This window comes from Protobothrops mucrosquamatus, unplaced genomic scaffold (genome assembly GCF_001527695.2).
Source record: "Protobothrops mucrosquamatus isolate PMUCROS unplaced genomic scaffold, P.Mucros_1.0 scaffold31, whole genome shotgun sequence".
Lineage (NCBI taxonomy): Eukaryota > Metazoa > Chordata > Lepidosauria > Squamata > Viperidae > Protobothrops > Protobothrops mucrosquamatus.
Window position 1 is genome coordinate 165498 of NW_015386415.1, and position 14931 is coordinate 180428.

At 43.3% G+C, this 14931-nt stretch overlaps 2 protein-coding genes across 2 annotated transcripts; both read left to right on the plus strand.

Annotated features, from left to right (window-relative positions):
* Window positions 1–456: 456 nt before the first annotated feature.
* On the plus strand, window positions 457–9483 carry GMCL1 (germ cell-less 1, spermatogenesis associated). The gene is made up of 13 exons (XM_015811127.1): window positions 457–573; window positions 1458–1554; window positions 1729–1826; window positions 2394–2506; window positions 3436–3501; window positions 3634–3718; window positions 4783–4873; window positions 5233–5373; window positions 5906–5975; window positions 6678–6753; window positions 7072–7217; window positions 8128–8215; window positions 8599–9483. Exons 2-13 carry the CDS (start codon window positions 1476–1478, stop codon window positions 8707–8709), a joined length of 1164 nt encoding a protein of 387 aa, XP_015666613.1. The 5' UTR covers window positions 457–573; window positions 1458–1475; the 3' UTR covers window positions 8710–9483.
* A 1092-nt stretch (window positions 9484–10575) lies between these two features.
* Window positions 10576–14542, plus strand: DGUOK (deoxyguanosine kinase). Its single transcript, XM_015811102.2, has 7 exons — window positions 10576–10630; window positions 10712–10840; window positions 11383–11554; window positions 12516–12663; window positions 13229–13344; window positions 13826–13925; window positions 14510–14542. Exons 1-7 carry the CDS (start codon window positions 10576–10578, stop codon window positions 14540–14542), a joined length of 753 nt encoding a protein of 250 aa, XP_015666588.1.
* The last annotated feature ends 389 nt before the right edge of the window (window positions 14543–14931 follow it).

The following is a 14931-nucleotide window of genomic DNA, read 5'->3' on the forward strand; positions in this document are numbered from 1 at the left end:
ACAACCCTGTGAAGAGACAGAGAGCCATTGGCCCCAAGTCCCCCCCGGCTGTCATTCACACCTAAACCGGGACTAGACCTCACCGGCTTCTCCTGTTTTCTCGCCCGGTTGCCTTTTAATAAGGAAGCCAAACTGGCTCTGCTGAAGTCCAATTTTCCGAAAGGGCCACCCGTAAAGTAAGCAACCACTAACTCCCTTTCCGCCTTTGAATAAAACCCCAGGAAAGGGGCTCCCCAGACCTCTTCTACTCTATATCAACGGGCAGGAACACACACACCCTCCCTCACACTGATGATGTTCAGCAGTTGGGTAATGAAACATCTGCAAGCAAACAACCAAGCTGAGAGGGCCTCAAGGACTGCCCAGGGCAACCCTGAGGTGTTTTCTTCTATTGATATTTATATCATATACATTCAATACTTATGGGGTTTGTTTTTTTTCTAACTCAGGAAAAAACTAAAAAGCACTTCGAAGTATATTTATCAGACTCTGTTTCTGAATGGTGAAAAGAGTGATGTTAAAATATGTGCCCTGGGAGAAGAATGGAACTTGCACAAGATATACCTCTGTCAGGTAAAAACTGCCTTTTTGTTTCTTGGATCTCCAGTATCATTAGGAAGCAGGCTTCGGACCTTTTTGTTTAATACTCAAATTCAGCGCTGCTGCCTTGAATGTGGTCCTGAAAACACAGGTACTACCGTGTTTCCCCAAAAGTAAAACCCAGTCTTATATTTTTTGGGTTGCCAAAATAAGCACCAGGGCTTATTTTCGGGGTAGGTCTTAATACACATATCAGAGTAGCAGAGAACAAATAATATATTAACACAATTTATGAATAATACAGATTTGTCAGGCTCAAGGAAATGGAACAAGAACAAAATTGTTGTACAAATAGATTTTATTTTTTTAATCTCTCAGGCTAAACATCAGTGAGTTCTTGATCACTTATCTTTCTAGGATGCAGTTTGTCCACTTGTATAAATAAATTATAACACAGGTTTGGCTGGCCCCTTCCCTCTTTGCTTTGCATGCTAGTTTCAGTTCCAGTTTAAGTAAGCTGCAGTGCCCTGTTACAACCAAGTTGATAAAGGGTGGTTTAATACTAGTTTACTAACCAAATTTGAGACCAGAGCTTGATCTTAGTTTCACTTCCTGGAGCAATTGTTCCATTATTTACTATTTTAGATGCAATGATAACCCATTTATTCTGTTCAGATCGAAATATTAAAATCAGCACATGGAGATGGAGGGGGTTGGCAGGCAAATGAATCAATTGGTTCAGAATATGAGTAAAATTGAAATTTAAGAAACATATCTTCAAATTAGGAGTGACAAATAGAAAATTTAATTCTTAGTTCCTCTTGCTATGAAAATAATATTGTGTTATACCTTCTTATATAAAATCTTTAATTCCAAGGATTGTAAAATTATTAAAAACATGACTTTTCTGTTTGTAGTCTGGCTACTTTTCAAGTATGTTCAGTGGGTCTTGGAGGGAGTCAGGAATGGACACAATAGAATTGGAAATTCCTGATCAGAATATTGACATAGAAGGTAAGCAAGGAATCCTCACTGGACTTTTTCTAACATAAAAGATTCAAATTGAAATAGATTACTTGAGAAATAACATTTTTAAAATATCACCTTTAATATTCATACTGAATTGGAAAAAATAAATGTATAACCTGTCTTATATGTATGAGGAGCCTTAGGATGTGGTTTCTTTAGCCTTGCAGGTTGCCTTTGGCTCACTTTATCGGGATGAAGTGTTAATAAACCCTAGTAGAGTGATTGCCCTCCTGGCAGCTGCCAGCATGTTACAGCTGGTAAGTGGAAATGGCTCCATGCTTTTACAAATCTTTGCTTGACAAAGTACAGGGCTTTCGGTCCCATCTTCATTTGTATTCCAGGGACGAGCACATGGTCATTGCCACATGGCTTCCGTTATCCTAGGGGCATTTTTTCAAGCACATGCTTAGCAGTATTGACAGAGCTGGGAAAGACGTTTTCTCGCTCTCTCTTGCCCCTCTTCCCCTTTCTAGATGGGAGCACATAAGTGATGCTGCAAGCCAGAACACTTACACAGGGACTTCTTATGTGGCCTGGGACTTCTTATGTGGCCTTTGAAAATGTGTTCAAAAAGGTTAGGATGCCTCTGAGCTTCAAAATGAAGCATCAGGGGATCAGTCCTTCCATTTTCTCCTGTTACAAATAGAGTATTATTTTGTGTAATTATAGTTGAGGCTGGCAATATGCCTATCTGTCCAGAAGAAGCCAAAATATCTCTAGATAATCATTGTTTGCATTTTTGCCAGTTAGCTTGAGGTGAGGGCATCATCTGTAGCATTAGGCCAGGGAGTAAGGATTTATTTTGCATCATTATATGTTTACAGGATGGCTTAATACAGCAGTGTGGTGAGACAATGAAGGAAACAATTAATGCAAAAACTGTGTGTAGTTACTATAATTCTGCGGGAACATATGGATTAGATTCTTTGAAAAAAAAGTAAGTATTGGCACTAAGAAAAAATTTGTTGAAGAAAATTAGTATGATTCCCCCTTGATTTTCTAATGTGATGTGGCTTTGAGAAGCATCTCATGATGTTTTTCAGCAGAAACCTTGCTGTTTATTTCTCCCTTCAAATATAAAAATGTGTTTAATTTTAGAAGCATAATATTTTCAGCTTGTGCAATAATTAATATTCTCTGGCTGACATGAAGTAATATTAGGTATTAGCAGAACCTAGAGCTGTGTGTTCCGCGTAAAACACAAACACTTAGAAACTTGGAGGCAGAACTGAAATTCTTATGAATTCCTTTTCCCAATTTCCAAGTTTCTTTTTGTCTCTGCAGTAAATAACCTGGAAGAAAAAGGGGGAAATTCACTCCTTGTTCTCAGAGGTAGCTTTTAATCAAATATAATAGGTCAGCCACAATTCAGTAATAAATGAAAGAGATTGTACTTCGAATAGGACAGACATCCAAAATCAGTACTAGCAGTTCAGATAAAGAAAAATATAAAGACAACCAGTGTATTTTTCTGCTGAAGAAAGAAAGCAGCAGAAGAGGAAATAGACATGAGGTGTTCAACAATTTGTTTCTTGTTGATCCTTCTGTGTGAAAGGATCATCTGCTTGAAGAACTGGTTGTTTCTCCTGAGTATTTGGGCTTTTTGTTTATCAGGAGCTGCTAATGGGATTTTCACGTTCTCTCATTCTGAAAGAACATTGGAAGCATGTATAGGAAGTGAAAAGTTAAAAATAGAATGGAAGCAGTGTGTAGTCCATTATGGTCTGAAGACAGTCGTAGTTGATTGGATGGGCTTTGGGAGTATGATGGCTGTGGGCTCCCTATTTTACTATAACATCTGGGGGAAAGTGCTCAGCAGCTTATTAGAAACATACATTGCATTTACCTTACTTATTTTAAATCTAGGTGTCTTGAGTGGCTCTTGAATAACCTGATGACCCACCAGAGTGTGGAACTCCTCAAAGAACTCAGGTATTGAGTTTTCGGGATTAATCCAGATACTATGGGAACACGTTTAGCATAATAAAATGGAATTCAGATAATCTGTTGAACTGAACACAATTCATGCCCTTTGCAATTCAGAGGTCATGTTGTTTGTTTCAGCATAAACCTCATGAAACAGCTGATTAGTTCCTCTAACCTGTTTGTCATGCAAGTGGAGATGGACATATATACTGCTCTAAAGAAGGTACCAACATTTAATAACATCAGTTTGATCCAAGTTTTGTTTTGATGATGCAGAAATAACCGCACTGTCATTTCTTCCAAATTGACAGTATTCTTTTAGACTGATGTTACCTCTCCTGCCTGTTCTTTCCTGATAGTTTAGTACAGGGGTGTCAAACTGCCGGCCCACGGGCCGCTTGCATCATACGGAGGCCGTGCCCACCCCAGCTTCGGCAATGCGAAAAAAGTCGCGATACATCGTGACACGTCACGTGATGCGGCGAGTTTGACACCTGTGGTTTAGTATCTTTGATAGGTAATCATAGTCTTTGTTTGATTATTTAGAGTACTAATTTATTAATGACCCATTAAAACTGATCTAAGAATAACACTGGATTACAAGATAGCACAGAATACTTAAAGAAGTATAAAAAAAGTTCTGTGCGTACAGAATAACTATTTTTCTGGTTATCTTCTTTCCTTTTTTACTCCATAAAAACTGTCAGCTACCTCTTTCTTCTCTTCTGATTTCTTTTTTGCTTGCTTTCCTTAGAAGGATGTAGCCAGTTATCCCTTTAGTTGCATTCTAACAGAAGAACAAACTCTCATTTCATCACTTCATCAAAAATTAGTTAAAGTGGCACTGTGATGTTTTTATTCCCAAATACAAGTCGCTATCTATAAACAATTTTTTGTAGAAACACAGTGTATATACATGTTTGTGTAAAGCTTTAGTTACTACTACATGTTGGGATTGTGCTTAGTGATTGTAAGGTTTGAATGATGACATCACTGTTGCCTGAGGGACACCCAGTTGGGGGCTCCTTTCATGTCCCTGTTAAGTTGCCGACTGAGGTGGTACCCATTTATCTATTTGCAATTGCCCGCTTTCAAACTGCTGGCCGGCATGAGCTGGAGGGTGTGACGGGGACTCGCCCTGTTCCGCAGCAGCAACCAGGTCTCGAACGCAAGCTTGCCGACAGTCAGCCCAGCATCATCACCTTGTGAACCACCATGCTCCTCAAGCTTTAGTTACTTAGTGTATCCCTCAAGTGAACCTTACAGCTGTTTCTTTATTTTACGTAGTGGATGTTCCTTCAGCTGGTGCCTTCTTGGAACGGATCATTGAAACAGCTTTTAAGTGAAGCAGATGCCTGGTTTTCCAAGCGCAGGAAAGGTCTTTATGAAATGCTTTGTGAATAGTTGGGATGCTGGAAATCTTTGGAGCAGGATATACAGTATCTTTAGCTATCTCTTCATTATGGGTTGTTCCCTATTGGCCCAACACGCATTTCTTTTGTGCGGGATGGGAAACCTGTAAACCACAATCTTTTTGGGGGAAAAAATCCACCTTCCACTAGTTTACCCTCTGAGCCATTTTTACTTTTAAAAGCAAATCGGGATATAATCCTGTGAAACCTTATCTGAATTGATTTCTCTGTTGGGATTGATAAACTGCTTACAGACTGCAGTGCTGCTTTTTGCTTAATAGTAAAAATATATTTGAACTCTTAAGAATCTGTTTTAATTTTTCAGATTTTGAGGAAGGCATCTCATTCTTGGAAACTGAACAAGGACATGCATTTATGCCAGTGTTCAAATACCTGAGGCTGCAGTATATAATCAGTGATCTGACATCAGCAAGAATTGTTGAACGAGACAGTCTGATCCCTGCAAGTAAGAATGAACAGCTCGTTTTCTTTCTCTATCATGCCATAGGCTTGAGAAAGTGAAATCAGAATTGAGTTTATGGGTCTTTGAAAGAGTCCCCACAAATAGCATATAAAAATTTGTGTGCCACTAACAAGTGGACATGGCCCTGGTAGTAAAATTGGAGAATCATTGAATCCAGTTTCCGGCAGATAAACTAGTTTGTGGTTAGGTTTACGCTATTTCTCTACTTCTCTTACATCCCACTGTGTGGAAAAAGAGTAAAGGAGGTCATAGCCTTTTCTCTTCTTGCCCCTCACTTCCTTCTCTAAACTTGTTGCTACAGGATCTGCTGGTTAACGACCACAATAAAGTGATTTGAATTTGTTGCTACAGTATTTATTTTTAGACTCTGTTTTTTTAACTTTTGCATACATGGGGTAAATAAACTGCTCAAAGTCAGTTTTGATTGGTACAGCATAAAAGCCTTGTAAAAATATTAAGTGCTGCTTAACTTTCTTGTTTATAAAAGGCCCACTTTGGTCTTTCTAAATTTTAGACTGGCTGTTCTCTGTTTACAAACAGCAGTGGTTTGCCATGCTTAGAGCAGAACAAGACAATGACATTGGGTATGTATAATGCCTCTTTCTCTGTATATTTGTGGCAGCCCGGAAACAGTTACAGCAGTGATCCCCGACCTTTCCAGCTCTGTGGCCCCGCAGCAGCAGCGCAGTGTGGGGCAAGAGGAGATGGTTTCGAGTGCACTGCTTTAACAAATGCAGCTTTGTTCACACACGCTTGCCCACCACTTCCGCAGTCCAGTTCTGAACGGGCTGCAGCTCAGCACTGGGCCGTAGACTGAGAATTGGAGACCCCTGAGTTACAGGGCTTTGTTTTTGTTTTTTGTATGAAAAAAATGCATTTACGACATTGATGATCAGGAAAAAAAATAGATAATAGAAAAAGTGAGCGTTTTTGGTAATCATAGAGTAAGATATAACTTTATACTACTCTGTATTATATAGGGTAAGAGATACATATATCTAGTTATGCTTCCCTTTGCTGCAAAGGAAATCAGAAGTTGCTTCGTTCTTTTTGTTACCCTTTCTCTCTGCATTTTTGTGTTTTTCTTTGTATTAGTTTTTGTTAATTTTTATCCTCTTTTTAAAACTGTAATAAAATTTATATATTTGAAAAGGTTTTAGTGTATTAAGAAACTCTAAGTGAATTTATTCAGGTGTTAAGATCTGTGTGCAACCAGTTAGAATACTTTTCTTGTGCTTTCCGTTGATAGAATGGCATTTTATAGAAAGTTATTTTGTATGTTCAAGGCCTCAAGAGATTAATAAAGAGGAACTAGAAGCAAACAGTATGCGGTGTGGCAGAAAACTTGCCAAAGATGGTGATGTAAGCACAAATACTTTTCCATGTTCTTTTAAAAATGTGTAATTTGTTTACAGTTTTTGTAAGCTGTTTGTTTCCCCCAAACAGTGTTTTCTTAGCTAAATTATTTTACAAGGTTAAATACTTTCTTATTGGAAAATATAAAAATGATAACAATGCTCATGTAGTTTTTTAAACCGCCAATCTTGAATTTCCTGAGTTGATGCAAAATATACAAGGTGTCAAGTGGAGGTCCTCTGCAAGCTACTTAAGTTCGGAATTTAAAGCCACTCTTTTAGAATACAACTATTTCTTCAATTATCTTCTTTTCTTTCTTGCAAGTATTGCTGGCGATGGACAGGCTTTAATTTTGGCTTTGATCTGCTGGTCACATACACCAATCGTTACATTATCTTCAAACGCAACACACTAAATCAACCCTGCAGCGGCTCTGTCAGTTTGCAACCCCGGAGAAATATCGCTTTCAGGTGGGTTCCCTCTCTTTTTTGGCTGGTTCTCCATTGCTGGAAGGTGAAAGAATCACATCGACAGTCGCTCTTCTTGTAGACTTCGGAGTTCACCAGCAGTCACTGGAGGGAAGCAGGTCAGTATCATTTGTTCGTTGGAATCAGTGAAACAACAATTGGTAAGAGGGGGAAAATACTGAAGGTACTTGCCAGATTCATAACATTCAAATCTCTGCAGATTTACAGAAGTTTGTCTTAAGGATAATGACAGACATCAGCCTGTCACCATTACCCATAAAAGTAATGTCTTCTTCCCAAGCACAGAGATGTATCATGCATTTTACCAAACAAGGGCAGTGGATGCAGTGGTGGGATTCAGATATGTGAACAACCGATTCTCTGTGTGGATGCCACTTCCGGAAGTCCATTCGGGGACTGGGCAACAAAAAATTAGCTCCCAGTTCTGCCGAAGGGGTGCGAACTAGCTGAATCCCACCACTGAGTGGATGGCTCAGCAGTTAAAGACACCGAGCTTGTCCAATGAAAGTCGACAGCCCAGGTTTGAGACCTGAGTGCCATGCCATGTGGTGAGCTCCTGTTCTTGCCTCAGCTCCTGTCAACCTAGCAGTTCAAAAGCATGCAAATGCGAGTAGATAAATAGGTACCACGTCAGTGGGAAGGTAACAACAAAGAATAAATTATAAATATAAATTATAAATATAATTATATTCATATGCATACATATATATAAATATATAAAAAACAAAATTTATTTGCTGCCCATGTCATATCCAACAATTCTTTCACTCTCTCTTAACAACAACCACCTCCTTTCTCCATTGATTTTATTTCATTTATTTATCAAATTTTGAAACCGCCCATCTGGATTCCAGAGGGAGATTGCTTAGCGTAATTTCTCTTCTCTCCTTAGGCTGAGACTGGCTTCTTTTCATAGCAGTGGAAAGCTTATTTGTAGCAGAACTGCAGGATATCAGATACTAACCCTCGAAAAAGATCAGGTTTGTATGTGCAAAGCTTTTGGTTCATTTTAGCTAACAGTGTCAGAGAAGAAAGAGTAGGATTCTCATAAGAAGCAGGAGAGATGAACAGAAATGAACTGGGCCACTTCAGTGGTTGCTTTGATTTGATGGTGCTGGAAAGGTTAAAAATCCTTGAAAGTCTAGAAAAATGCAACTAGAGAAAATATTTGGAGAAATAATGGTTTTCTCCCTTTGTACGGATTCAGCTGATGGATGCTTGATTGAAAATTGCCTCTGAAGTTACATGAGTAGGTCAGAAAATTACTTTCAGAATTTCTAGCGTTTTCTCTAAACCTTTCTGCAGGGTTTCTGAGAGCATTTTTATGTTCAGTCTGATATCTATTTGTTTACTTGCTTTTTAGGAGCAGGTAGTGATGAATTTGGACAGTAGATTGCTAGTCTTCCCTCTGTATATCTGCTGCAACTTCCTGTATACTTCCCCAGAGAAGAGGAGAGAAAACAATGGACAATGAATAACCCAGCCAGCTGAGACTGACTTTTGAAATGTCTTTGCATGGTCACTTTCATTTGGAAGCTCCTAATGCCCTGAAAGGAACATCATGGAATGGTCTTATCTATTGAAGAAAAAGAAAGAGGGACTGGGTCCAAGCCCCGGCAGCTCCAGTTGGCATGACTAACTGGTGTGATATGTTGGAAGCTATAGTTTTGTGGAATTGTGAGCCACAGGCTGTAGCAAATAAATGTAACTCCCACCTCATCTCTCGACATTCCTACGCACATCTGAATAGCTGAATACTTACGATGACCTCGTTTTCTCCTGAGAATTCTCAGCCCTAGAAAATGATACCAGTCTCCTGACAGCACAGAAAGACTTTGAACATAGTTCATTAACTGGGCCTGCTTAATTAAAGGGAGTAGGATGATATATCAATAAAGCCCACATTAATTTTTAATAGAACACGCTGTATTTATGGTCTCTTGATTTGTTCTGGTCAAGCCCTTAATTTTTAAAAGTCTGTTACTGGCTCGGTGAAATATCTGGATTGTTTTAAATTCATTATACTTGTAAATACTTCCTATTGAGTTGAAAACTTTATAATATATCCTGTTTTATTTTCAAGAAATACATATTTTTAAACATTGTATTTTTAAGAGTCACTTTGTAGAATCCAGCTGCCTCAATTCAGCATTTCTAATTCATCAGAACTCAGACCATCGTTTCATTCTTGGATATACTTTTTTACTTTTTGGTTTTTAACTTGAAGCAAAAAAGCACTCCCAAACCCTGAAGCGAGTGGGTCAGCCTCTGCTAATCAGGAGGCCACGTCCAGCCCAGGAGAAATAGGGCTACAGCTGAGAATTGCCTTTTGACCCCCAGGTCTGTCTGATGGCTTCTGCTTTGAGGCCAGAAGGCTCCCGGGGGAAATTCTGGATCCTGTGTAGCTTTCAAGGCACCCAAGTTCCATGAGTCTGCAGATACACGCAGCAGAACAAGTCTCTGGACTACAAGAAGCCAAATGGTCACTAAATACAAGCTTTGGAAGGCCCTTTTTTTTTTTTTTACTGAAATCAGACTTGGGGCTGAATATAAATCCCTTCTTTGGGAATTTAGAACTTTTGAGTTGTATTTTTTATTTGAACACTTTCTTACCTTGCATAAGATAAGATTGCTATGCCAAATATTGTCTATCCTTAAACACTTGCTAAAATATTTAATTCGAAATATACCTTTCATGACTTATGGCTTGTTCAGGACAGTGAATCAATGACAGATTGAAAATAAACTATCTGTAATTTAGAATTCTTAATTGTTTTATTTTGTTTTGGGGAGGATTCATTAAAAACAATTGCTAATCCTGGCTTCTTTTATATGCAGCTTTGTAACCCAACAAGGAGTCACCTATTTTGTTTTTCCGGAAGATATATTGTTAAGTACATTAGGTGTAATCTTGTGCTAGCTATGCTGGCTCAGGAATTCTGGGAGTTGAAGTCCATGAGTCATAAAAGAGCCAAGGTTGCCTACCCCTGGACTATACTCTCCTCACCCATCCTTGGTCACAAACTATTGGGGATACAGGAGGAGCTGCACTGCAGGAAGCAGGGCGATGCCCGGCAGGGAACGGGGCTCCGCGCCGCCTGGAGCCGACTCGCTCTTCCCGCCTGCAGGGCCGCCCGCGAGACTTCCGGGGATCCGTTCCCTGAGGGGGACGGCCCCTCGTCGGAAAGCGGAACCCCGGAGCACGGAGAGCTGCAGCCGGGGGAAGGAGCGGGCGGAGGGCCGCACTTCCGGGCGGAAGTGGTGGTCGTCCTAACCCTCCGGCGCGGTAGGGAGGAAGCGGAGTCAACGCTCGCGCAGGCTCTCCTCTCCCTGTAGAGCCATGGCGGGCGCGGCGCGGACGGTCGCCAAGAGGCTCTCGGTGGAGGGCAACATCGGTGAGGGCGCGGGAGGCGGGGCGGGGCGGGGCGGGCTGGCTCGTGGCTGGGCAGCCCTGACGCCACTTCTCCTCTCCGCAGCCGCGGGCAAGTCGACCTTCGTGGGGCTGCTGCGCAGAGCCTTCCCCGAGTGGCGCCTGACGGCCGAACCGGTAGCCAAGTGGCAGGAAGTCCGAGCCGCCGCCGCCGCCGCCGCCGCCCCCCAGGTAGGCTGGACGCGGCTCCCGGAGATGCCGCCCGCGGCTGCCACCCCTCTTCGCCTGCGCCCGGCGCCCTTGCAGATTTCCCGCCGAGCACGTGTCGAGCCGCCGCAGTGAAGCCACGCCGGATTGGCCCGTGGGTGGTTGCGCAGAGCCTGCCCGGAGGAGGGAAGGGAGTCCGGCTGCCTGCGCCGCTCCAGAAAGGCGGGAGAGCGGAGGAGAGGATGGGGACTCCGGGCTCCTCTCGCGGCTCGAGGGAGGCGGAGAGTTTCTGCCCTGCCTTGGAAAGGGAGCCCGAACGGCAACCGGGCTCGTGCGGAAAGGCTCCCCCCCGCCACGGCCTCCCACAAACGACGTGGAAAGTGCTTACATTGACACACACCCCTTTTGAAATGAAATCCTGTTGAAGTTGCGTTTAGTTTTTCGCCCGGTGGCTGCGGCGCCGGGCCTGCCTTCCTCTGCCCGAGGTTCTCTCCTGCCAGAGCAGGAGGGGCAGCTCTTCCTCCTCTGTGTCCCCCCCGCAGGCCTCTCCTCCTCCTCCTCCTCCTCGAGACTTCGGGAACCTGCTTCAGATGGTCTATCGGGAGCCTTCCCGATGGTCCTACACCTTCCAGACCTACTCGTGTCTGAGTCGGCTCAAGGCACAGCTGGAACCCCTGGCTGCTGAGACCCCAAAGACGCAGGAACCGGTGCTGGTGTTCGAGAGGTCTGTCTACAGCGACAGGTAGAGGACACGATTTTGGACCAATTCTCTACTGGTCCAGTGGCTTTTGCAATCAAGATATGGGTTAGCCTTTATGGCCATTGAAACTATAGCTCATGTCCTGCTATACTGCACCTTCTATAACAGGGGTGTCAAACCAGATCGCATTGTGGGCCGTATTGTGACATATCGTGACTTATTTTGCCCCTGCAAGGCCGGGTGGGTTGGCCTCTGTAGGCCGCATCTGCCCCGCAGGCCACGTGTTTGACAAGCCTGTTCTATAAGGATTCACAAACTTAATTTATAATACCTTACCTGATAAAACACCCAGCTTATTATTATTGCTTTTATTTTATTTATTTGCGTGCACAGTTCCATTTGCACAAGTGGCGGGAAGCACGTGCACAAGTGCCTACTGCTCACACAAATGGAGCTGCACACATAAGCACCTGCCGCTCACGCTGAACCATTTCCTCTTCTTCCCCCCCCCCCACCAGTCCTCAAAACCTGAAAGGTTGGGGACCCTTGGTGTTTAAGATATTGCTGACAGAAAATCAGCTTCAATTTATCAGGAAAAAAATTCTGGAAAATTTTCTTGGAATTGGCCAAGAAGGAGCCTGCACATGAACACTGGAATGGTTCTGTAATGATGGGATGGAAGCTGATACCCTCTGAGCTTTGGGGGAGGGGATGCAGAAATGATCTCAGGAGAAAGATAACTCATGTGCAAGAAAATGATCCTCCGGATGGAGATTCCCAACCTTTCCCCACTTCTCTCCTAGGAGCCTGCCAGCCTCTTAAGATATTTGAGGATCTTGCTCCCATTATTCCCATTTACTGTGGCCCAAAGCATGGGAGTTGTAGTACAAGGCAACTGAAAAGCACAAGGTTAGGAAATGTGCACAAAGTTAGATATCTGAATCCTTGCCTACTTCTAGCTTCAAGGTGGTATCACTGGCTTGTCTCTCCTCTCCTTCCTCAGGTACATCTTTGCAAAAAATCTCTTTGAGATTGGCCACATGACTGAGATTGAGTGGATCATTTACCAGGATTGGCACACCTTCCTCCTGCAAACCTTTGGGGACCAACTTGCCCTCCATGGCTTTCTTTATCTCCGGGCCCCTCCAGAGGTAACCAAAAGGGCAACTGGTATAACTATTTTGTGTTATGTTCCAAGCTCTCTCTTTTCCCGTTAGCGCTCTTTACTAGTCTTCAGTGTTCTTCCCTAATGATGTATCTCCTATTTGGGCTCTTCTTCCTACCTGACGTCTATTTCAGCTGCCTTCAACCCATGTTCTGTGCCAGGCATAAAACAAAACTCAGCTTGCTCCAATTCCCTCATTTCTTCTCTAACTCAAAATCTGGTAGAATAATTGCTGGACTGTGAAACCAGCAATGCATGCCCCCCCCCCCACACACACACACCAGTTAGGTGTTTAGCAAATTGGGCCTGGCAGATGGCTGCTTTTGGGAGCAACAGCCAGTCTTGTGAGAAACTCAGCACTCCGGTTAGGGTGCCTTGTAGAAGGGATCTCTCTTGTTCCTTAGAAGCAGCTCTAGGTTGTCGCTTTGTGCCAGAACCCACACAGAGGGGGAAAGAGCTCAGTATCCTGGCAGGAAGCCTCCGGTGATTTGTTGGGCAAAAGTCTTCTGGGCATCTTGGGCTGGTTAGTGAGGTTGTTTTCTCCTTTCTAGGTCTGCTTTGAGAGGCTGCACTGGCGATCCAGGCCTGAAGAGAAGGGGCTCCAGCTACCTTACCTGGAGCAGCTTCATGTCCAGCATGAAAACTGGCTTGTGAAGAAGGCTACTGTGTGGGTCCCTACAGGGGCTGTTCCCCACCATGGTTGACATGACCCTAGCCTGCTTTCTGGGAAGAACGTTCATGGGGGTGGCAGGGGAAGGGATAGTGCCATGGGAGAGGATTGCAGATGGGGCAGGGGAGGAAGGTTGGAGGAGAAGGACCAAGGCAACGTAAAAAAGAAGGGACTGTGTGAAAAGAGCTTGGAAGTGGGGTCTGGAAGGTCACCAAAGTCTTGCTATTATGCCAGCTGCAAGGGGGAAAACTTTTCCACCCCAGACCCAAGAGATTGTGCAGGGAAGCCTGCATATCTAGCTAAGCCACAGAGTGGGCCCAGTGTTCTTGGCCAAGAGCTGCATTTTACTCCCAGCAGTGTGATCACATCACAAGCGAACAGGACTTGGCTTAGGACATGAACAGACGCCCAGCAGTCCACACGGGCATCAGTTAAATCAAAAGGATTTTCATAAGTGAATATATTTTTATTCCCATAGGATCCATTCTGAAGCTTTAAGAGATGTGCCTGTCTTGATTCTAGATGTCACAAAGGATTTTGAGAATGATCCAAATGAACAAAGCAAGCTTGTAGGCCAGGTAAGACTTCCCCAATGTTGGTTACTTCTATAAAATAAGAAAGAATTGGTAGAGCATGAAAAGGGGACCAATTCATTGTTTTTTATCAGTGCACTTTATTCATTAAACCAAACAGAATAGTGGGCAGTCGGACACCTTGAACAGAGTGAGATGGCCTGCTTAAATGTGCTTTAAAGCTTGCTGTCTCCATGCTAGACATGTGGCAAATCATTTTTTTTAAAAAAATAACCCTGCAGTGCAGCTTGTCAGAAGTGGCCATCTTGTATAGGGAGCACCAGCCTCCTCTCCATTCAGTGCACTTATTTCATCCCCAACGTGGTGAAAAAATGGGGAGAAACAGAGGTGTTGCTTTTGGAAATCCCCCATTTTGAAGCTATTCCTGCTTCCCACCTGGATGTCCAGAGGCCATTAATGCCCCTGTTCCGTTTGATATGAACAGAACTATGGCTAAGAGAACTAACCCCACTACAAGCCATAATTAAAGCCCTGCCTCATATACTCATTTTAACCAACAGAAGGGTTTGCAAACCTGCCAGTTCTGGTTTCCCTTGGTCCTTTTTAAAGGGTCTTTCTTTTTTTCACAGGTGAAAACTTTTATGAAAACTCTTTTGTTCTGATTCTTTGCCTTCCATCTCTTCAACTATCTCCAACTAAGGGGAGTTGGATTCTGCATTCTACAACTAAGAGTTGGTTGCTTAATACTAAGGAAGCAATGGGAGTGGTCTGTCTCCAAGCAGATACAAACTCCAGGCAGGTCAGAAAGCCTGGCAAAGGTCTGGCTTCCACCCAGTATTAGCAAGAAGGAGCCTTCTGGAGCCATCCTACGCCCAAAGGCGGGGGATAGTCCCAACCCAGCAGAGGCCCTCAGGTGCGTTCCGTAGACTCCCTGGGGCTCTCCAAGAAAGGTGGGCAACGTTTTTGGTGGAGCTGAACTTGGCACAGCTACCGGTCCTGCTGAGTCCTGCCCACACTAGTCAAGCCACAATCGTGGACCGGCTTTGCCAGT